We start from the raw sequence: 22,790 nt of genomic DNA, 5'->3' as shown, positions 1-22,790 counted from the left end.
CAATAAAAGTTGTCAAGAAACAACTACACACAACAAGGCACAAAATAGAAGGACGCTGATTTAGATGGTGTTTCAACTTTTTGAACAAAGTACAACCAATAACATAGGAATTCTTGAATTTTTTTTCAACAGCTTCTTTGCTGTTCTTGAAAAAGTTATTTTTTCTCTCTTTTTTTTTCTTTTGATAATCCTGTTCCTGAAGAAGTCGAGAAATCTTAAATGTTGTAGACTACAGGAGAATTGGAGAAAAGCAGAAGACAAACCCATAGTTACTAAAAAGGTGGTTCAGGGAGTAAGCCTATTTGCCAAAGCTAGGCTTGAGGATTTCCACAACCTGCCTACCAAAGACCATACTAATGAACAATTAATTCCTAAACAGAGAATAATTAATAGACAACCCTGATCAATGAGCATATTATAATTCTGGTGATAAAAGCATAGTGCCATAATTATATAATGTTTCTCCATGTAAGAAATAAGACAATTAGCAAAAATTCTCCTAACCGTCCATATTACTCACCAAGAAAAATCGTACAAGAAAAAATAAACAGCATATAAACTGTACAGAAACATCGATAAGAATCATCAAAGCTATCAAACTGAAAGGATATCAAAAATCTCTTGTTGGTCAATGGGTTCTACAGCGTATTCATCGGCGCTGAAAGGTGCAGTCCGAACTCGACGCTCTTTTCTTTCATAGACAACAGGATTGGCATTGATTAACCCAGAAACCATTTTCAAAGCTTGATCAAGAACTGAAACGCTAAAGAGAGATATCCAAGGAAAAGTTTGCCCTCCTTTACTTTGACCCAATCGCTGCATAAGGTTAATGAAGTGATTCCATCGTTACAAATGTCAAGTAAAAGCTATTAATATAGATAGAGAAGCTTTATTAAGAAAGATTAAACCTTTCATTCTTCATTCTTTGTTTTTTTTAATGGGTTTCTAGTATTTAGCTAAACCAACATAGAATTAACGGAAGAAATCAACCAAATTCGAGAGAAAATAAGAATATGTCACAGCTGTGTTATCTGTCAACACCGATTCAAGTTGTGCAGATCTTTTCCGTTTCTCCCTCCTTTGAAATAGCAGGAAAATTAGAGAAAGAATAGCGTACCAGGAATTCAGAATCAAAGACTTCCGTTGCCGCCTTGAATGCGTGGAAGGTGTTGCCTGTGTTGTGTATTTCAGAAGGACTTACTCCTTCGGGTTCGGGAATGAAAGGTTTTGTACTAGTATTTTTTGATTCTTCGCGACCGCGACTCTCTTTTTGGTGCAAGTTTATGTACTCGGGGGCTGTCCAATATCGGAATCCAATTTGGAATAGCCTCTTAACCATCGGATTAGAATTTATTTTTCAAATCAAATCCCACTCCCTGGGTAGCCTTGCTGGATATAGGGAAAAAATCAATCAAACAGCTGAAACACTTTTCTGGCATTACATACGTAATAGTACACCGTACACGTGACGTGAGGCACTGGGGCCCATTCGACGTTGTGGGGCGTTGTGGGACGGAGATGTGAACACGTGTTTTGCGAGTAGGTGTGGACAGAATTGTCGCGGTTAGGAGATCCGGAGGCGCAAATAAGAGTCCTCTCCAAACATTCCAACATGATCTGTGTGTCCGATCTGTGTCCGCACATCATGTGGAATCCATCACATTATTGGGACCCACCATGCTGTGTGTACCGATTGTACGGACACATCTACAATGTTAGTTGGAAGCGTGTTAGTTGGGAACTTTGTTGGCAGGAGATCCCGACTCCACCTGAATATAGGATAGGAATTTATGAGGATGAGTGCAGATCCGTTCCTCAAGTTGAGGAGATCGGATCTGCTCCTCACACAGGCGCCTCACACCGACCTTATATGCACTTCCTACCATGCATTGAGAACATCTTCCGTATTTATAAGTTATTATTCATGGCAGTTGTTCTCAATGCACAGTGGATGTGCCTGTGAGGCGCATATTTGCGAGGAATAGATTCCCTTCCCACATAGCGCTTTTCACACCGACCTCATAGCATGTATTAGTTGTGAGATCAAAATCTTTCGGTGGTAAGTCTAAATCCACCCGACCACACCGCTTCAATCGACTTTTGCAACCTTGTATTGAAAACTAGTAGGGACTCGTGCGGTGCACGGGATTTGTCAAAAAGAATTGAAATAACGAAAATTAATAATCATTATAAGGAAAGAATGTAATTTATTTAAAATAATTAATCTTTATTTTAGTAACTTTTTACAAAATAATTTAGTAATTTAGTTAATTGGATTAATTATATTAATAATTTTTAATAAAAATAATAAAATGCTACTAATTACTTAATAAAATAATTATTTTTTGCATATTATCCATTAATGTTTTATCTATTTATTTTACTTTATTAATGATTAAAAGTTATAGTTCTTTGTAAATGTTACTTAAATATTAGTAAATATATAAAGTTAGGTCGTAGTCATGATTAAATTAATCTATAGATTAATTTTTAGTCATAATTAAATTAATCTAAGCTCGAGTTCAATGTTTAAGACTTTAGGCTAAGCATTGGTTGATCCTCAACTTGACCCAATCCCCTAAGTTGCACTCATAGAAACGATGTGGCAAGATTGCCTAAGCTAAATCTTAAAGAGCTATGGGGGATGGGCTACCCTCAATATGTAGCCTAATGAACCAAAAAACATATAAGATCTCACACTAGATTTTGATAGTGTATTAACAATTTTATAGGTTGCCTAGCCCATCTTGGCCCACATACTCAGGCATAATAATATTTATTTGTTCTTGGGATAGGGACATGATTGCCTATGTTAATTAAAATTTAGAAAATTTGTCTAAGACTCACAATGAGTTTTCAACATCTCTTAAACTCACCCCAACTTTTCAAAATGTCTAAAACTCACCATGTCACTAACTCGATGTTAAAAACATATTTTCGAATATAAAATACATAAAAACACGGAAAATTACAAACAGAATAAAAAAATTATTTTCAAACTATAGAAACTATAGAAATTGAAAAACAAATTCAGAAAATACAAATTGTTGAAAAAACACCAAAAATTATAAAAGAACACAGAAATTGCAAATAAATAACAAAAAATATAGGAAATTATAGATTGTAGAAAATAGAAAAATGTAAAAAACATAAATTATAAAAAACATTGGAAACTATAACAAAACACTAAAAATGCAAAAAAAAAACAAGAAAATTGAAAACTGAAAAAGACCCTTCTCCTCTAACTCGTCATTCAAGGGTAATTTGGTCATGAAAATTGTTATTTATGCTGACATGGACACCATTGTTAAGAAACATTAACGGTGCGCTAACAAAAGTTGAGTTTTGGAAAATAAAAACTTATTGACATAGTGAGTGTTAGACATTATGAAAAGTTGTGGTGAGTTTAAGAGAAATGTTGAAAACTCATGGTGAGTTTTAGACAATTTCCCTAAAATTTATATTTAGTTTTACTTTATTATAAATATATATATATATATATATATTGATAGAAAATTTGTTACTTGTATGCAAGGTTCAAAGTATCGATACTAGTCGATACACCAGTAGGGTGTATTGGCTTATATCGGTCCTCTTTTTTAATTTTTTACTTTTTTTTCAATTTTGATTTAGAGGGGTCGGTTTAAGTCCCAGCTGCCATTCGAGCGTGTGACTCATACGACCTGAAAACATAACTATTCTGGCCACCAGTTTTCAGGTCGATGGTTCAACTGTTCGGTTTGAATGGATGGCTTGTTCTGACAACAAAAATAAATAAAAAAATAAAAAAAATAACAAAAAACCATTGAACGAGTTAATGGTTCAACCGTCTGGGTCAATGGGTCATTGACCGATTCAACGATTTTTGGCCAGGGACCGAGATTAGGATAAAATGGAACCGTTTGCCTGGATGGTTCCCAATTAAAAAAAATGGCAAAAAACCATTGAATGGGTTAACGGGTTGATGGTTCGACCGCTCAGGTCAATGGGTTATTGACTGATTCAATGGTTTTTTGCCAAAGACTAGATCAACGAGTCGATGATTCCATTCCAGCCCCTGCAAAGCAGGGCCCCTCCGCTAATATATATATTGATACGGAAAGGGTGGTCTCCCCTTTCACCAAATGGCAATAATTTAATTATTGTCATTACCGATTATTTAATTATTGATACTAACTATTACTGTCATTACTAACCATTAGGCCCACAAGGATGAAAAAAAGGGAATATTTGTTCTGAGGGAAAAAGAGAGATCGATGCAAGTTACCAAAATCATAGATTCGGAGTCACACCAAAACCGTGCGACCTTGCTGAGAAAATTCGAGGTACGATCTCTCTCCTCCCTCCCTCCTCCCGTAAGGCGGCAGCGGCATCAGAGCACGACCATGCGGGTGGGATCATCGTCGTCAGAGTTAGAAGAGCACGAGCCGAAGGCAGCAGCGAGGACGACTGAACAAATTACGGCAGAGTTAGAAGAGCACGGCCATACAAGTTTTAGTGGCAATCGGGAATAAAGAGAGGTTGAAAGAGAAGAAGAAGAAGAAGAAACGCCCAAGAAATGCAAGGAGCTGTTGCTGCTGATTCGGGGATGTCTAATGGTCCTCAGAACATGAACGATGGTAACCCTTCGGATTTTCCGGCCATTCGGACGCATGATGGCCGCTTCATCCAATACAACATCTTCGGTCCCCGATAATGCCCATCAGACGAGGCGCTTACGGAATTGTCTGGTGATCACTTTCTCCTCTTCTTGATATGGAAAGCAGAAAAGAAAATCCACCCGCCCACCCCCACTCCAAATCTGTTATTTGTGTAACTTGTGACTTTTTTGTCGGAACCGGAGAGAACTTTTTTAGTCATCTTCCTATTGGCTCATCCTCCGTTGTGTGATTCTAGCTCGGTAATGAATTCGGAGACCAACGAAATGGTGGCCATCAAGAAGACAACCACATGGATGCCAAACGTACACTTCGTGAGATTAAGCTTCTGCGACATTTGGATGATGAGAATGAAGGGGGTAGAGGAAGGTGGAACAGTGCCGCCCCCTTTTACATTTTCCCATCCTATCCCACTCAAATCTTTCCATAAACCAAATCGAGCCTTAATGATACTAACTATTGCTGACTATAAATACCAAATCCGATTTTATTTATCAAACCAGTTTTGATAAATACTGTTATCTATTTATTTTAACTTGATTTTAATAATTACTGATTATTACGATAATTTAATAAATATATAACTAATGATTATAATTAATAATTACTTTTATTATAAATTTTGTTAATAAATAGATATTCACTTCAATTTTACTTTAAATTAAAATTATAAATACTGTTAATAAATTTAGTAATTATTGTTATGTTAAAAATAATTAAAAGTATTGTTATTAATTATTTAATAAAATATTATAATTACTGACTATTACTGATAAATACTGTTAATTTAATTTAATTTTGGTAATTATTGATTTAATGAATATTGTTAATAAATCCTATTCATAAATTTAATAATTACTGTTATATTAAAAATAACTAAATAATATTATTAAAACTATCATTTCTGATTATTTAATAAAATATTATAAATACTTACTATTATTGATAAATGCTGTTAAATAATTAAATATTTAATAAATAATGTTACAAAAATCAGCAAAAATAATGTTTGTCTTTTTGCTTATTGAATTTCTTTGGTTTAAATTTTTGGGTGTTGTGCTTTGAAGATTGTTACACTGTTAGTTAAAAATGCTATTTGCATTTAGCTTAATGAATTGCTTCAAGGTTTTAAATAGCGATACGAGCCGATACGCCCTGTGTCGGTTCAAAGGGGCCGGTTTAAGGCCTGGCTACCCTGTGAACCAGTGGCTGACCCGATACAACCCCTATAGGGGCGTATCGGGAAGCCACCGTAACGATATGTATCGGCCAATACGGGCCAATACGTGTCGATACTTTGAAACTTGAATCGCTTTGGTTTGCATTTATAGATTTTGTGCTTTGACGATTGTTACATATTGTAAGTTAAAAATATTGCTATTTGAATTTTTTTTTTTTGAAATTTGATAATTGTTATACCTAAAATTGTCAAATAATTATAAAAATTATAAAATATAAATTAAAAGAAATTGCCATTATTAGACATAAATTACCAATATTTATAAAAATTACTAAAAATAAATCAAAAAAATTATCACAAATTAGTAGACTTTAGGATGATAATTACTTGAAATTATCAAATAATATAATCCTAAATACATTATGCCAAAAATTATCATAAATTAATAGAAATGTTAAAAAATAGCCACTAAATTCCATAAAATCGATAAATTACTATAATTTACCAATAAACAATCATATAATAAATACAATACATTAGTATATATTTACAAAGAAATTAGTAATAGAAATTACCAAAAATTAGTAGAAATTAAATAATAGAACTAATTTCCACTAATTGACCAATAAACTATCATATAATAAGTATAAAAATAAGTATATATTGACCAAGAATTCTCATAAATTAGTATAATAGAAATTGCCATAAATTAGTAGAACTTAGACAAAAATAACCACTAATTTCCATAAAATATTATGTTTACCAAGAATTATCATAAATTATTATATAATAGAAATTACCAAAAATTAGTAGAACTTAGGGAAAAATAACCACTAGTTTCCATAAAATATGATAAAATAGATGAAATTAGTATAACTTTGTAAAAATGAAATAACCATTAAATTCCAAAAATTAGTAGAGCTTAGGATGATAATTACTTCAAATTATCAAATAATATGAACATAAATCAATTACAATAATTTGTCAAAAATTGCATTTTGTTTTCCCATGCATTGCATGGGTCCCTGCTAGTATCTATATATATAAACAAGGTGGTGAAGAAATTTTCTCTTTTATTGAATTTTTTATTTTTTATTCCATGTCATTTTCAAAACAACCAATGATATGCACTTTCCTAATAACCTAAATAATCTCTTCTCCTAAAATCTCTCCTAAACTACCTCCCCTACTATCCCTCACTTTCTTCAAAATTATCTCTATTTCCTATTTATCTTCTAAATTATCTCTACTTCCTATGTATCTCCATCTCTAGTTCAGTACATAGTTTCTCTCCTAAATTATCTCTAATTCCTATTTATCATCTCCCTTACTTTTTATCTATATCTATCTAAAGAAAGTTTGGATTAAAAAATTTAATAATTATTTAAATATTCCAACAAAATTATATAATAACTTTAAAATATTTATTAAAAATACAAAAAAAAATATTTTTTTTTATTTTTACAAAATATAAAAAGAAATTATGTACTAACAAATTAAATTATGTTTTTTCTGGATTATCAATTTAAATGCTTTTCAAATATTTAATAATACTAGTATTTGTGTATATGCTTTGCACGCGACAAATTTTATAATGATGATAGTATATAATATGTTTCAAAAATTTTTATAATTTTTTATATTTTTATGTGTATGAAATTATTCTTATTTGTCACACTTATTATGGTTTATTAATATAGAGATATACCTAGATGTTTTCTATATAATGTATATATTTTTTGTATACTTTTGTGTTTTATCTTTATAAAATAAAATTTTATTATTTAATTATAACTTCACAAGTTAATACATTTGACCTGAAACATTGACTTGATCTACCATCAAATAAGAAACAATTTCACCTATTAGTTAATTTTGAATTTTATTTATATCATCAATAAAAAGTTAAAAACAATTATTGTTTATCGTGTCTAACTTTTAATATGATTAATATAAAATATTAAATATGTGTCCAAATATTTTCTATTGAGTTTCTATTTTTTTTCATGGATTAGCCCACTTGACTTAGATGGCTGAATTGCTTACTCACCACCATGATGGAAAAATAGTTCCATTTTGGGATAATTAAAAAAAAAACAAGTATTTATATCATTAAAAGCATTGCATGTAAATCGAATTGACAAAATTTATATTTTTTTATTTTGTGAAAATAATATCTTAAATATAGGATTTAATAAAGGAATGGGAGTTAATAATACAACTTAATGAGATGGAGTTTAATGAGAAGAAATTTAGTTCAAATTACATTTTGTGCCCCCACAATTACAGAGAAATTAAATTAAAAAATAAGGGTATTCTAATACCAAAGCTCCACACCATTATTCACACTTTTAATAATAGTATAAAAGCATTAAATGAAGATGTAAAATAACAATTTTGACTTATATTGTTTTCCAATTCAAACTTTAGAGAGGGGCATTTGTGGTCCAATAAAAATTTCAAAAGTCAAAGACACATTCACACATCCAAATAATATATATATAATCGAAATGATCCCGATCGAACAATCGGAATCTGTTTTAGCTTCGGGTCTTAAGATGAAGGAGTAATTAATGTTGGATTTGGATTTTTGGGCTCTCCCTACCTATAGTTTTAGATTTATGATTTGATGTGAAATGAGGTTCAGTATCAAAATAACTCCAACTGAATGATCGAAATCGGTTCCGACTTCGGGTCTTAAGATGGAGTAAACAGAGTTGGATTCGGATGATTTTGGTGTCATTGGATTTGGATTTTTGGGCTCCATGTGCCTATGGTCTTGGATTTATGATTTGATGTGAAATGAGGTTCAAGATCAAAATGACTCTGATCGGACGATTAGAATCAGTTCTGGCTTTGAGTCTTAGAATGAATGGGTGAACAATGTCGGATTCGTGTGATTTTGGTATCGCTGGATTTGGATTTTTCGGATTTATGTACCTATGATTTTGGATTTCTGATTTGTCGTGAAATGAAGTTTAGGCTGAAAATGACTCTGATTGGACGATCAGAATCAAATCTAGCTTCAAGACTTAAGATGAAGAGGTAAATGGTATCGGATTTCAGTGATCTGGGTGTCATTGGATTTGGATATTTATGCTCTATGTACCTATGGTGTCAAATTTCTGATTTGACATGAGCTAAGGTTCAGGATCAAAATGATTTCAATTGGACAATCGAAATTGATTTTGGCTTCGTGTCTTAGGATGAAGGGGTAAACGATGTCAAATTCAGGTGATCTTGGTGTCGTTGGATTTGGATTTATGGGATATACGTACCTATGTTTTAGGATTTCTGATTTGACATGGAATGAGGTTTATGATCAAAATGCCTTCGATTGGACAATTGGAGTCGGTTCCAGTTTTGAGTCTTAAGATGAAGGGGTAAACGGTGTCAAATTCTTGGTCAACCTTGCAATGATTTTATTTTGTCCTCTTTCTTTAAGTTTAAAATCCTATATGGATATAGACTGTTCCGTGTGAGTTGCAAGGGGGAATTTTTTTTTTTTTTTGTAAGAACAAAACTAATAATCTTCAGTCAATCTATTTCTCTCAAAACCCATAAACAACTGTAGGAAGTTGTAGAACTAAAATAAAAAGCTTCATTCTATTATTCTCTCCAAGTATCCAAATTACAAAAGGTAATAGGTACAAATATTTGCTGCTTTGATCATCGAGGGTAGGAAGCACAGAGCAGCCGGTACACAACGACATTGTCACTAAGCATGCCTTCGCTCTGATCAACCTCACCGCTCACCAGTCGAACCGGACACATCATGCACACACCAAGCTTATAGTCATGTGGGACAATCAAGCTGGAGTCTAGTGCCTTGGCGAGGATTGTTTCATTTGGGTCTACATCGATGGTTGTGGCGCGACCGTCGTGCACGATTGTCACCTTGTAAGACTAAATTACGGTAGACAAGGAGTGGCCAACTAGTCTGAGACAGTGTGGCTTGAAGCTGAAGGCAGAGCGATTGGTGGGTCGGTACTTTGTGCCAGTGCTGGAGAAGTGGAGAGGTGAAGCATCGCCATGTTTTCTTGAGCAGGGAAGAGGGTTAGTAAGCGGAGGTTCTCTCTCTCTAGGTGGCCAGGGGGATATGCAGTCTAAGAGAAGATAAGGTTTTTTTGTAGTTATATTAGAGTTCAAGGCGTAAAAACTGATTAAGTGTAATAGCCTTAAATAAATAAAATTCAAACAACAAAAAATTAAATATTTTATAGAATATTTAAATGTTTATCATAACTAGAGTTTAAATAGTTAAAATAACGAAATTATGTAATAAATTTAAAAAATCTTCAAAGTAGAAAAATAATTAGAACATAATATTGATATTAATAACAAAATTAATAATGAAATAATGTAATAATAGTATAAATTATCATTTTATGGATAATTAATATTTAAAAACTTAAATATTTTATATATTATTTAAGTATTTAAATAACTAAATATTTTAAATAACAAAATATTTAACATAACTATATTTTAAATAGTTAAAATAAAGAAATTATGTAATAAATTTAAAAAATCTAAAAAGTAGAAAAATAAGTATAACATAATACTGAATTTAATAATAATTTAATATTTTTATATAATATTGTAAATAACAAATTTCACTTATATCAAGTAATTATTTGAGAAAATAACTTTCAAAAAAAAATACTATTTATTAATAGTAATTTTAAACTCTTAATCTTTATTTATTATATAATTATATATACTAAAATTAATATTTATTGTATTTCAGTAATTATTTATTGTTTCGTGATAAATGTATTTTCAATGATTATGTCTAAATTTATTTTACTTTGTTATTTAACAGAAAACTTTCAATAACATTCGGAGATTAAACTACTATAATTGAAACTTTTAAATTAATTAATATTTATTAAAGATTAAACTATTATTTGAGATTATACTATTTATTGACTAAGTTACTATATTTTTAGCACTTATTGTATTTTTGTAATTATTGTATTTTTTTCAATATTAATATATTTTCAATAATTGTGTATTTTCAATAATTATTGGAGATTAAACTATTGTTATTTATTAGAGATGAGACTATTAATTTAGCCGAAATTATTAGTGTTAATGAGTTGGTTCAGTTTAGCCGTAGGCTATTTGGCCAACCAAATTGACCTGGTCAGGTTAGGGAGTTGGTCAACGAAAACCGGTTGACCTTTTGTGAAAATCGACCCACTCAAGTTGTATCAGTTTGGGTCAATTTTTTTGTTTGGTCAATCGGTTCAAAAGATTTAAAGTTAAAAATTAAACTTAATTTTAAAAATTACAATGCAATTATTAAAAAATAAATTTAAAAATTAGATTTATGATATAAACCATTGTAGACTAAGAAATACGGGAAATTTTCCACTTTTCCATATTAAAAATTATATTTAAAATATAAAATATTAATATATATCCACGGTTAGGTCATTCGATTTTGGTCGGTTTGCAAATGGCTAAAGCAAAACTGATCCAACTTGGTCGAATTGGGAAATTTTTTAACCAAAGCCAACCTAAAATACTAGAAAACTGACCAACTCGAGTCGAGTTGATAGGGTTGGTTGGTTTCATTAGGTTGATGAATAAACCTAATTGAAATTAATTATTGTTATTTTTGTATTATAAAAAATTTATTAAAAGTAGTATATAAAATATGAATAATTATTATTTATTTAAAAAATTGAAAATATAAAACAATTGTATACTCTTATGTGTTTCTATTAGGGTCATTTATTAGAACACACCTTATAGTTTTACATTTTTATTTAAACCTACCTTATAGTTTTAATTTTACTAAAATATCCCATATATTTTACAACTTATTTACTTAATCAACCTTTCATTAAGGAGTGTTTGTTTTGCATTAGGCTCATGATTTTTTATTACAAAAATACCCTTAACACTTTTTTGCACAGAAAACAAAATTGACCAAATATAGCCAATAGAGTGGTTGTCCGTGTCTTATTAAGGGCAAAAATAGTATTTTATTTTTATTTTCTTTTAATTACATTTATTTAAATGAACATTAGGGTCAACATTATCATTTTTCACTGTCATCTAATGGAAGATTGATTAAATCCATTGCAAATTATGAATGGTGTTTTAGTAAAATGCTAACTATAGAGTAGATTTTAGTAAATCCAAGAAACTATAACGAGTATTTTAGTAAATGACCTTTTCTATTATTTAGGTTTCGCTTAATAAATCCTGTGCATCGCATGGATCCCCACTAGTATATATAAAAGGGAAAGGGATGGTCTCCCCTTTCTCCAAATGACAGTATTTCCCTTTACTATATATATATTATAAGAATTTAATATATTATAAGAATTTAATATATATCTGCCATCATTTTTGGGTCAATGGTTCGATCGTCTGGTTCAAACGGACAGCTTGTTCTAACAACAAAAATTACAAGCAAAAAATTACATAACTGTTCTAGACACCGGTTTCGGGTCGATGGTTCGACTGTCTGGTTCAAATAGACGACCTGTTTTGACAACAAAAAATACAGGGAAAAAATTGAGTGTGCGAGGTCCATTAAGCAATATCATATGTGTTATGTCATTCGAGCACGTGACTCATCGACCCGAAAACGGAACTGTTCTAGCCACCAATTTTCGAGTCGACGGTTCAACCGTCCGATTCGAACAAATGGCCCGTTCTGACAATAAAAATTAAAAAAAAAGTAAAAAGGTGGTTCGATCGTCTGGTACAAACAGATGACCCGTTCTAACAACAAAAATTACAAGCAAAAAATTGAGTGTGTTAGGTCAATTAAGCAATATCATACGTGTCATGTCATTCGAGCGTGTAACTCATACAACCCGAAAACGGAACCGTTCTAGCCACCGGTTTTTTGGTCGATAGTTCGACTGTCCGGTTCAAACAAATGGCTTGTTCTGACAACAAAAATTTAGAAAAATAAAAAAATGACCAAAACCATTGAATGGGTCAACAAGTCGACGTTTCAACTGCTCGGGTCAATGGGTCATTGACCAGTTCAACTATTTTTGGCCAAGGACCGGGATTGGGATAAAATGGAACCGGTTGCCTAGACGGTTCCCAATTAAAAAATAAAAAAATGGTCAAAACCATTGAACGAGTCAATGGGTTGATGGTTTGACCACCTGATTCAATGGGTCGTTAACCAATTCAACGGTTTTTTGCCAAGGACCGGGAATGGAGTAAAACGGAACCGGTTGCCTGGACAGTTCCTGGCCGAAATGTTCGTCCGTCTAGGTCAACGACGGTTTGAAAATCATGGTTTTTTATGCTTTTGGATTTTCACTATTCAAAGGTTTCTTCTACTATGGGCTTATTCGAGCGTGTGCAGTATGTTCTTTTTTTTTCATTTTCTGCTTTTGCTTTTTTTGTCTTCTTCTTTAAGATCCTCCAAAACGGTATAGGGTTTACCACCATTTTATTTATTTTCCTTTTGTTTTTTCTTTGGGTTTTCTTGTGCTTTTTTTTTCTTATAAGATGATTTGCTTTGTCCCTTTCTTTGATTGCATGTATGTTTAGTTCCGTCTCAAAGCAGAACTTTGGACTCGATTTTATGAATTTTTTCCCTTGGTTTTTCTAGTTTGGTGGATTTACCACCATTTTTTTTTCTTGTGTTTAAGGTCACTTTGGGTTTATCTTTCAAGGTTTTGGAATCCCTTGCAATGTCCACCCTTCCCTTGACTATGACTACAAAATTATATTGTCTAATTATTGACATCTAGAAAAAACAACCTGGAAACGGAACCATTCTGGCCACCAATTTCCAGGTCAACGGTTCCACTGTCTGGCTTGAACAAATGGCCCGTTTTGACAACAAAAATTAAAAAAATAATAATTAAAAATAAAAAATGACCAAAAACCGTTGAACGGGTCAATGGGTCAACAGTTCGACCACTCAGGTCAACAAGTCATTGATTGATTCAACGATTTTTGGCTAGGGACCGGGTTTGGGGTAAAACAAAACCGGTTGCCTAGACAATTCTCGGGCCGAACGGTCCTACCGTCCGAGTCAACTAGGAGTTCTTGATGTGAAACAAAGGACAACTATGAAGTAAACTCAAAACTATCATTGTATGATCGTATTATTTTATACGAGATGCTTTGTTGAAGCAATATTTATAAAACGAGCACATGATGATCTCTTTTAAGTCTTTATATGAATTTCAAGACTTGAATACTTATAATTGCAAGTTTCTTATTAAGAAACCATTATCTTTTTTAATGTAGCAAATAGCAATGTTACAATTCCATTTCAGCCTCTGCGAATTTTCATCATTAATTGCTCCCTACAATTTTGAACTTAAACCTTCTTAAATTTAACACTAAAAACATAATATCTCTAGATAGAAGAGTATATAAGGTAAAGGCTCTACATCCTATGAAAAAGGGCTTAATGGAATCAACCAAGTGAACTCAACAAAGCAATATTTGGTTTTTTACTTGGGACCAAGCAAAGAAATCAACCAATTCAACAAACACCAATCCCTCAAATAGGTGACTAATATTCTAAAATAATAAAAAATTAGAGATCCATGAAAATAGAAATCAGCAGTACAATGAGAGCTGAAAAAAACCACTCACCTGAACCTACAAAGGAAATGCTTCCACCAAGATTAAAGTAAGAATAAACAACGAAGGTATACTTCCTCTTACCAATAATGGTAAGCCCAACACCAAATGAAGAAACATATATCAATGTGAATAAACATAATTCTCCTAAAGTTAGTATATAGCCATCTAGTAAAATTTAGATAAAACCAATAAGTGCATATGTTCTAAACATCAATGAAATGAAAGCACTCACTTATGGAATTAATTATAACAGGAGATGATGTCAATTAAAGAAATTTGTATGTCTTCTTTAATCGTATTCTATATTAGTTAAATTATAAGCTGAACATATAAAAGTCTAAAAAATCTCCTCCTTAAGCTACCCTGTTAATACTAAAAGAATGGTGGAAAATTTTTCACACATGGCAGAGTGGTGCACACCATGATCTAAGAGCAATGGCAATAAGTGATAACCCCAATGGCAAAACAAAGAAAATCTCCAACTAAAGAGAAGAGGAAAACCTCAACCCTAAGAGCAAACCGACAAAGAACACCAAAATGAAACTATAAAGGAAGAAGCAAATGAAGAAAAAAAAAAGCCCAAACCTGTATAGCTAAATCCTTTGTCACTGAAACCAAATTGAATGCAGTCAGATGCAAAGCAAGGGAAGCCAGCATCGCCTATCTATTGAAGGCAAAAATATCTTTCCAAGAATAAAAATACCATCAAGGTATTTTCATTGATGAACAACGATGAAGAAAGCCCAGTGAAGATGAAGAGAGTAGAATGAAAGGAAATGAAGAAAACTCTTGCAACGGAATGCCAAACGTTTCAGATATCAACCATATGGTTTTGATGGTGCAAACGAAAATAATAGTTGGCAGGAGAAGATTTGGAAGTCCAAACGTCTCTGCTTTTCGTTGGTTCCTTCGCAATTACGTAGAATAAAAGAAAAAGAAAACGAAAATTAGGAAGGGGGATTTGAGCAAGAAGAGACGTGACGAGGCTTTAAAAGTTGAAAGGCTTCAATTAGAATTTACCGCTTTGAATATAGCCTCCGTTTAGAATATAGCTGAAAGAAGACCGTCTCCTGGTTGATCAACTTCAATCGATTGGCCGACTCCTTGAATCCTTAAAACGTATAGAGTTTCCGAGTCGAAGCAATCACGTACTCCTCTTATCCTCCGGTCTACTTGCTATGTCTCCTTCTCCCACTCACCTTCTTTAACCATTTTTGATTGACAGATACTATCCCACAGTTTCCACTCTGCCTATGCAAACTGAAATGAAACTTCTAAAGGTTGAACCCTAGGAACAAACAGTTAATCTCTCTCTATCTATGCCTTTCTCTCTCCCCCCTTGTCGCTCTATTTCTCCTTAGGCATGAGAAGTAAGAAGAGAAGCGTGGAAGGAAGATAGGGAGGGTAGTGTTATTGAAAAGATAGAGAGATTTGAGGAAGATGTAGAAAAGATAATGCCAGAGTAAGAGAGAGACGTAGGGGAGAGAGAACTCTCTCGTTCTGTGTTCTTTTCCTCCCTCGAGACCTCATGCTAAACGAAAGAGAAAATGGAGGGTGATCATGGACCGGGTCGGGCTTGGCCTTCATAACAACGGGCTTAGGTTAGGCCCGGAGCCGACCCGACTCGTATTATAAGCCTAAAAATATAAGAGCCAGTTTGGCACGCTTTTTTGGGAAGATCCTCTGGTAGCTCTAACATGCAAAAGATGCATTGAGCTTTTGCATGAAGATTTGAGCAGCCCGAAGCACGTTTGGCAAATGTGCATCTTTCCGTGTGAGATTAAAACCCAAAAGACATGAGAAGTTTCACTTGAAGCTTCCCAAAATCAGCCCAAAATGGGCTTCTTGCATCTTTTCAGCGTTCTGTCTTTTGGCAGCTAGATCTTCTATGTACCAAATGGAAATAAACCGAAAATCGATCTTCGCGGCTTGTAAACAACCGAAAGATCGCATGGAAAGACACGCCAAACGGGCCTTAAGTCTGGGCCGGGCTAAGATTCCGAGCCTAGTTATTGTATTTCAGTTCCAAAATTAAACGATTGTACTTTTTTTCACTTATTGTCGTGGATATTATAGTAACTTGTAAGGAACTTTAAACTTAATATCAAGATAAAAGCTTCTAACATAAAAGAAATTAAATAATTATACCTTATAATTTATAAGTTTCAATTGGTCATTAGTATGCTAAAAATGACAATTTTAACAAACCAATTCTTCTATCAACAAAAAATCAACCTAGAACCTATAATATCTATCAAAAAATAACCATCTATTGTCATTTGTATCCACAAAACAACTTTAAACATCTCTATAAGGGGCTCCATCTTCCATTCAACTCCTACAAATAAAAAGTAAAACAAAAATATATTAGCAAACTAAGAAAAAATAGTTCAAATTAATGTAAATAAATAAGTAATAAAATATTGAAAATGGTTTCAATTTTACCCAAAACTTGCAACCACTCTAAACTTCATATGTATCTTCATCAATAGAGTCTTCATCACTAGAAGATTCATCTTTTGGTGAGAGAGAGAGAGAGCCGAGAAGATTAGGGTTTACTAATTTCTATATTTCATTAAATACTAGATTAGAATTTGGTTAGATCTAACACCATAGGATTAAGATCTTTAATCTCCTACAAATCTCAATTAATCTCTATTTAATATATAAAACATCATATATCAAATATTTTTAAATAACATATATACATAAAGATATATATTATTTATAAATCTTCGGGCCAGGTCTAAAAAATTAGGCCCAAGCCCGGCCCTAAAATTTGCAGGCCTGATGTGGGCCCTAGCCCGCACCAAGCCTTAACAAAAAACCTAGGCCCAAGCCCAGATTTTCCAAGCCAATCTGAAATGATCACCCCTACTTGGGAGACCAAGCATTTCTCACCCTTGATTGGTTTTCTTACAAATTATGTGGAATAAAAATACTAGAATGGGGGTTTCCTGCAAGGAGAGGCAATTAAAATGGGGGTTTCTACAAGGAGAGGGCTGCTGATATGGACAGACCAATTTTATTATATATTAGCGGAACCCGTGCGATGCATGAGAAATTGTCATGTTTTAATTAGAGATGGTAACGGGGCGGGTTCAAGGAGGATTTTATAAATTCTAGACTTTACCCACCTCCCTAAACTTCTCAGTCTGTACCCACCCCAAAACCTATAGTGGGTTGGATTTTAAGAATCCAAACCCTACCCCACACATGAAAATGTAAAACCCTCTCGGACCCTACCCTCCCCACATTCAAGGGTAGGGCAGGTTGGGTTTAGAACCCGCATCTAATTTCCTTTTATTTGTCATACATAAGTAATAAATAAGAAAAATAACACAAATAACAACAAATTTTCCAATTATTTGACTAAGGCGTGTAAAAAACACATAAACTATCAATTGTCCTTCATGTAAAATTTAAAACATTACTAATTCAAGACCTAGTACATTAAGTTTATATGCTTTCCAACAATATGCAAGTCAGGGAGGGTAGGGTTTAGCCTAACACATACCCAATCCGTACCCGTACGGGTAGTAGAATCTCAAAACCCATTCTTAAAGCAAAAAAACATGCCTCGTCACCGCCGTCGGGGAGGGTAGGGGCGGGTACCCACTAGGTAGGGTAGAAATTGCCATCCCTAGTATAAATGATGCACTCACTTGTCACTACATCAAAGTATGAATTGCCACCCCTAATTATCAAAAATACTATAATTATTTAAATATAGTTAAATGTAATTTTTAAAAATAATTATTGTTAATTATAAAATAAACATATGTTGATTTTTTAATTATAAAATAATTACTATTAATTATAAAAAAATAAATCCAGTTAATTTTCTGATAACTACTATTAATTACATATTTTCATATTTTCAAAAACATAGTTACACTATTTTTGTTTTTTTTAAATATTGTTATTTAATAAATACATTATTTTTAAATAAATATTGTAATTAACAAAATATTGTTAATTAATTAAACACTGTTAATTAAGAAATACTGTATTTTTTAATTGGGACTCATTGCTTGGAGGTGGTAGACTTAGGACTGCTTTTACTTTGTCTTCATTGGGATGGATTCCAGTTCGGTCCACTCTATACCCTAGCAACTTTCCAGACTGTACTCCGAATGCACACTTTAAGGGGTTAAGTCTTAGGTTGAAAGCTCTACACCTATTGAACACTTTCCTCAACACCTCAGGGTGATCTTCTTGCTTCTTCGCCTTGACTACTTGTCATCCACATAACACTCAAAATCTTTATGCATCATGTTGTGGAAAACACTCGTCATCGCTCTCTGATATGTGGCCCTAGAATTCTTTAGGCCAAAAGGCATCATCTTGTAGTAAAAATTCCCAATATGTGTCATAAAGACCGTATGAGGTGCATCTTCAAGGTCCATGAAAATCTGAGTATACCCATTGTAGGCATCTAGGAATGAAAAGAGTTGGTTCCCTATTGTTAAGTCTATCAGGATCTCCATGTTTAGTTGGGGCAGGCCCTATTCAAGTCCCTAAAGTTGACATAGCACCAATAGCAGGGGTGAGAGGAGTTAGTTCATAGTAGTGTTCTAAGAACTTAACTAAGCAATTAAACTTTAGATACTAACCTAAGTTGCCCATTCTTCTTTTTGATTGGGACTATATTGGCTAGCCACTATGGGTGCGCTATAGGTTTAATGAACCCTACTTTTAGAAGTCATTCAACCTCCTCCTTAATTTTCAGGGCTACTTCAAGCTTGAAAATCCTCTGAGGTTGCTTTATAGGCTTGAATTTTGGATCTTTACATAGAGAGTGCCTGACAAGGAACAAGCCTAAGCCTGGCATTTAGTCATACGACCAAGTGAAGACATCTTGGAATTCTATGGAAGTACGCCCAGATTAGTCCGTTTTTTTTCTCTTTAAATAAGTCCTAATGTTTTGCGATATGAAAAGGTTTTTACCTTTCAACAGCACGATCAAGTTTTCTCTGTATTCTGGCCCTAATCTAATTGATATACAACCTCTTTTTTGTCCCTTCTGCGGCCATGTTGATTTCCCCAAGTGGTTCTTCCACTGCATTGATGGAATCTCACATACATTTGGGAGTCGTTGAACCTCATTGCAATACTCTAAAGTTACTCATTTTTGTTCTTGTTATCATGAGTAGGTCTTAATATTTCAAATTTGATTATTATTTATGTGCTTAACGTACTTTAGCATTGTACCTTCGATGCCCGTGGTTCTTGTTCAGGCTGCGATGTGTCTTTCTATGATGTGGCCAATGTGATGTCCTTTTGTAAAAGTGGTCTAGTGAAATAGTTCCGGTTGAAATATTGTTTTCAAACATGATTTCATTAAGAGAAAGTTATAATTGTTTTATTCAGAGCTCATGTTTTACAAATGATACACTCACATGGCAATAACATATATTAGTTTTTGACAAAGCCGCTTGGCGATAGAATTTACAACATGCAAGAAGATCATATTTTTATTCTAGCAGACACGGCATAAATATCATAGGATGAATCATACCTTGCAGTTAATTATAAAATCATACCTTGGGGATGGCCTTTCTGGCCGCCGATGATTCGTCGTCCTCATAGTCCGTGACGATAGTGTAAAAGCTCTTTTCGTCGTCGCCAGTCATTCGCATGCATTTGGTCCTTCCACTTAGGCTATTCTTGTTTCACCTTCGTCAGTTAGCTCTGTATAATAGATTGCATCTTGCAAGTGAGCCTCTCACTTGTCAAAAGGAACTTTGGTTGCCAGGATCCTTATCACACGTCCCTTATGCTTGGCCTTTATACACTAAGTATACATTGACAGGACCAGGGCTAGACCATGTATTAGTGGTCATCCCAGCAGAGTATGATAAGCAGTCCTCCCTGAGATGACTTGGAACTCTTGCATGATGGAGAATGGTCCGATGTTGAAAGGGACTACAGTTGTTTATGAATTCTGTGATGGACGCGTTACTGTTGAAGTTAGTCACCTCCATGGGTAAACCTTTAACTGTCTCCTAAAGTATGTTCATTAACTTTAATGTGTGGATGTAAATTAGGTTCATAGAGCTCCTAAGGTCAACCATAGATCTTCTCATCTCGAAGCACCCCACCTTTGTTGTGACATACAAAGGCTGATTGTGGTGGGGGTCGGTAGCTAGCATGTCCTCTTGCGTGAATTCTACATTGGTTCGGTCGGGTCGGTGCGGCTCCAATGGCCTTTTAAATGCTTCTGCTAGCGGTCTAATGGCCAACCTCCTCATTGAGGCACTAGCTCCCTGTCTACTGAAAAACTGTTGGAGCTCCGGGTTTTCTTTGAACCTTTCCATTAGCATGCCAAGCTGGTATTGGCCCAGTGCACCAACTATGTTAATACTTCCCCCCTAAGTGTGAGCCGGAAGGGGGTTCATCTTTACTTATGCTGGGTTCCTTTTTATAAAGTCACCTAACTTTACTTTTTGCACAAATAACCTTCTCAGAGAAGAGCAGTCCATCAAATCATAATGTGGCGACTGGTGGAAGTTGCACCATCTTCCTCCACACCTTTCCTTTTCCGGGTCGACTCCTAGTGAGGGTGGTGGCAAGTTGATCACCCTGTCTTCGACCAACTTATTCATGATCATGACTACCTCCTCCTTGGTGCAAGGAAAAGGAGAAGGGATCGACAAGTTACTTCTCTTACCTTGGGGGTTGTTGCGGTAATAGGGCCCTTGCCTGGGCCCTCCGTTGTTACGGAGCTTTCAATCAACTGCATAAGCCTCGCTCCTTCCATATTGCCCCAAAAATGGCATAGACTGGGCTGGGGTGTTTTTTATTGTGCACGTTGTCCTTTCCGCACATCTCCATAACTAACTAAATGTATAAATCTCCACGTTTTCAATGGCTATTCTGTAGGCAGGTTAAATCCCCTATATGCACTGCTCGATGAAGCTCTTCTCTATGGCGTGCTCGTAGAAGACGAAATGAGTTAACTTCTGAAATCTCATGACATATGCCAGGAGGTCCTCCCCTACGTGCTGCTCCGTGTTGCGCAGGTCAGCCATTGCCAACTTTCTCTCCAAAGTAAACCACTTCGATAAGAATTTCTTGGCTAACTCAACCTATGAGTCGAGATGCTCCCCGCCGTAGGGTTGATGAACCAAGTGTATGCTGGCCCAGGACTTAGAAAACTCACTGACCTTCATATCCCCATCAAGAGCAAAGGATCCCAGGACGTCCTCAAACTTGCTCACATGCGCCTGTGGGCTCCCCTTCTGTTCGTCATACTATGGCCACTACTAGGGAGGAGTGTAACCAACGGGGTAAGACTTATATAAGATCCGGTTGGAGAAGGGTTTTTGCAAAACGACCGAAGCTTGGGCTTGGTTCCGGCTCTCCACCACCAGTCCCTGAACAAACTCTTTTAGTTCGTCCCAACTGAGTGGGACTTCTGCCACTGGGTCCGCCTGGAGGAGGACTCTAGACTGCCCTATGGCGGGCTGGTTGGTCTGTACGGGTACCAGATTAACCCTGGTAGGCTGCTCCGGCACGGTGGGATTAGGGTTGGAAGTGTGATGGCTAGCAGGGATGGATACAGGAGTGGTAGCCAAGGGAAAAGGGGATTGTTTAGTTCGGGCGGGTTGTTGGAGAAGAATTTGTAGGGCGGCCCTTGTCTCATTTTGCATTTGCTCAATTCGATCAAACTGAGCTTCAAATTTATAAATGTTTGATAGGATTTCGATATCGATCTAGTCAGCCGTCTCTATCTCATATTGATTTCCAACCTCTGGGTTGGTGTTCTCCGGAATGTTGTCATGCTCCTTAGGGACAGGTGAGAGATTGATTCTTTGGGTGGCCATCCTTCGTGATCAAGGATGAACCAAAGGTTCTAATGTGAATACTGTGGTTAGGCTACGTTCGAGGGTCTCCTTGAAGGACAAAGGAAGACCGGGTGTAGGAAGCCGGTTCGGAGACTAGGGTAAATGGAAGTGATAATGCAACAGGGTAGAATGATTGGATGAATGAATGAATGAATTTGTTTATGAGGAGGACCCTCATTTATAAGGGGAGATCCTGAGGTCCCAAAAGGAAGGAGCCAAAAGTGTTTGATTCCCATTTGGAAAGAGAATATTAGATTCGTTGTCGATCATTAAGGAGCACTACTAGGGTTTTGCCTCGCATCCTATGAGATCTCCTAAGGACGAACTTTCCTTTCGTCCGAGGATTCTCATAATCCGTGTGTATTACTCCCTTTCATGACCTACTTAGCCAACGTGGCGTTGGTGACATCATTGTTTGGCGGGCACATTCTTACCAAACCTACGTAGTGCCTTATCACGCGTGTAACTTAAAGTTGCACGTGTAGCCGATATTTAACTCCAGTTTACAATGAC

The 22,790-nt window shown here is 34.6% G+C and overlaps 2 protein-coding genes across 7 annotated transcripts in view; both read right to left on the bottom strand.

Moving 5' to 3' along the window:
* Positions 1–15,651, bottom strand: part of AE7 (MIP18 family protein (DUF59)) — a 28,603-nt gene extending 12,952 nt beyond the window's left edge. The window contains exons 1-2 of one of the 6 annotated variants that reach the window (XM_088895429.1): positions 15,448–15,651; positions 612–816 (exon numbers count right to left, since the gene is read on the bottom strand). In XM_088895429.1, coding sequence (XP_088751555.1) covers positions 612–735 — 124 coding nt within the window. In that variant the 5' untranslated portion in view covers positions 736–816; positions 15,448–15,651. Of the gene's footprint in view, positions 1–611; positions 817–1,117; positions 1,354–4,267; positions 4,659–15,447 lie in introns of those variants that run through there. The other 5 variants (XM_088895428.1, XM_088895426.1, XM_088895427.1 and 2 more) reach the window with 5 other exon arrangements.
* Positions 15,652–16,552: 901 nt separating this feature from the next.
* The window catches only part of LOC104600350 (4-coumarate--CoA ligase 2), a 31,063-nt gene continuing 24,825 nt past the window's right edge, over positions 16,553–22,790 (bottom strand). Inside the window, exon 6 of the mRNA XM_010263244.3 lies at positions 16,553–16,765. Within this exon, the coding sequence (XP_010261546.2) occupies positions 16,736–16,765 (30 nt within the window). The 3' untranslated portion in view covers positions 16,553–16,735. The remainder of the gene's footprint in view (positions 16,766–22,790) is intronic.

This window comes from Nelumbo nucifera, chromosome 1 (assembly GCF_055504915.1).
Source record: "Nelumbo nucifera cultivar China Antique chromosome 1, China Antique-T2T, whole genome shotgun sequence".
In the NCBI taxonomy this organism is placed as follows: Eukaryota; Viridiplantae; Streptophyta; class Magnoliopsida; order Proteales; family Nelumbonaceae; genus Nelumbo; species Nelumbo nucifera.
The sequence above is the reverse complement of the archived record's forward strand: the minus strand, read 5'-3'. Positions and strand labels throughout refer to the sequence as shown.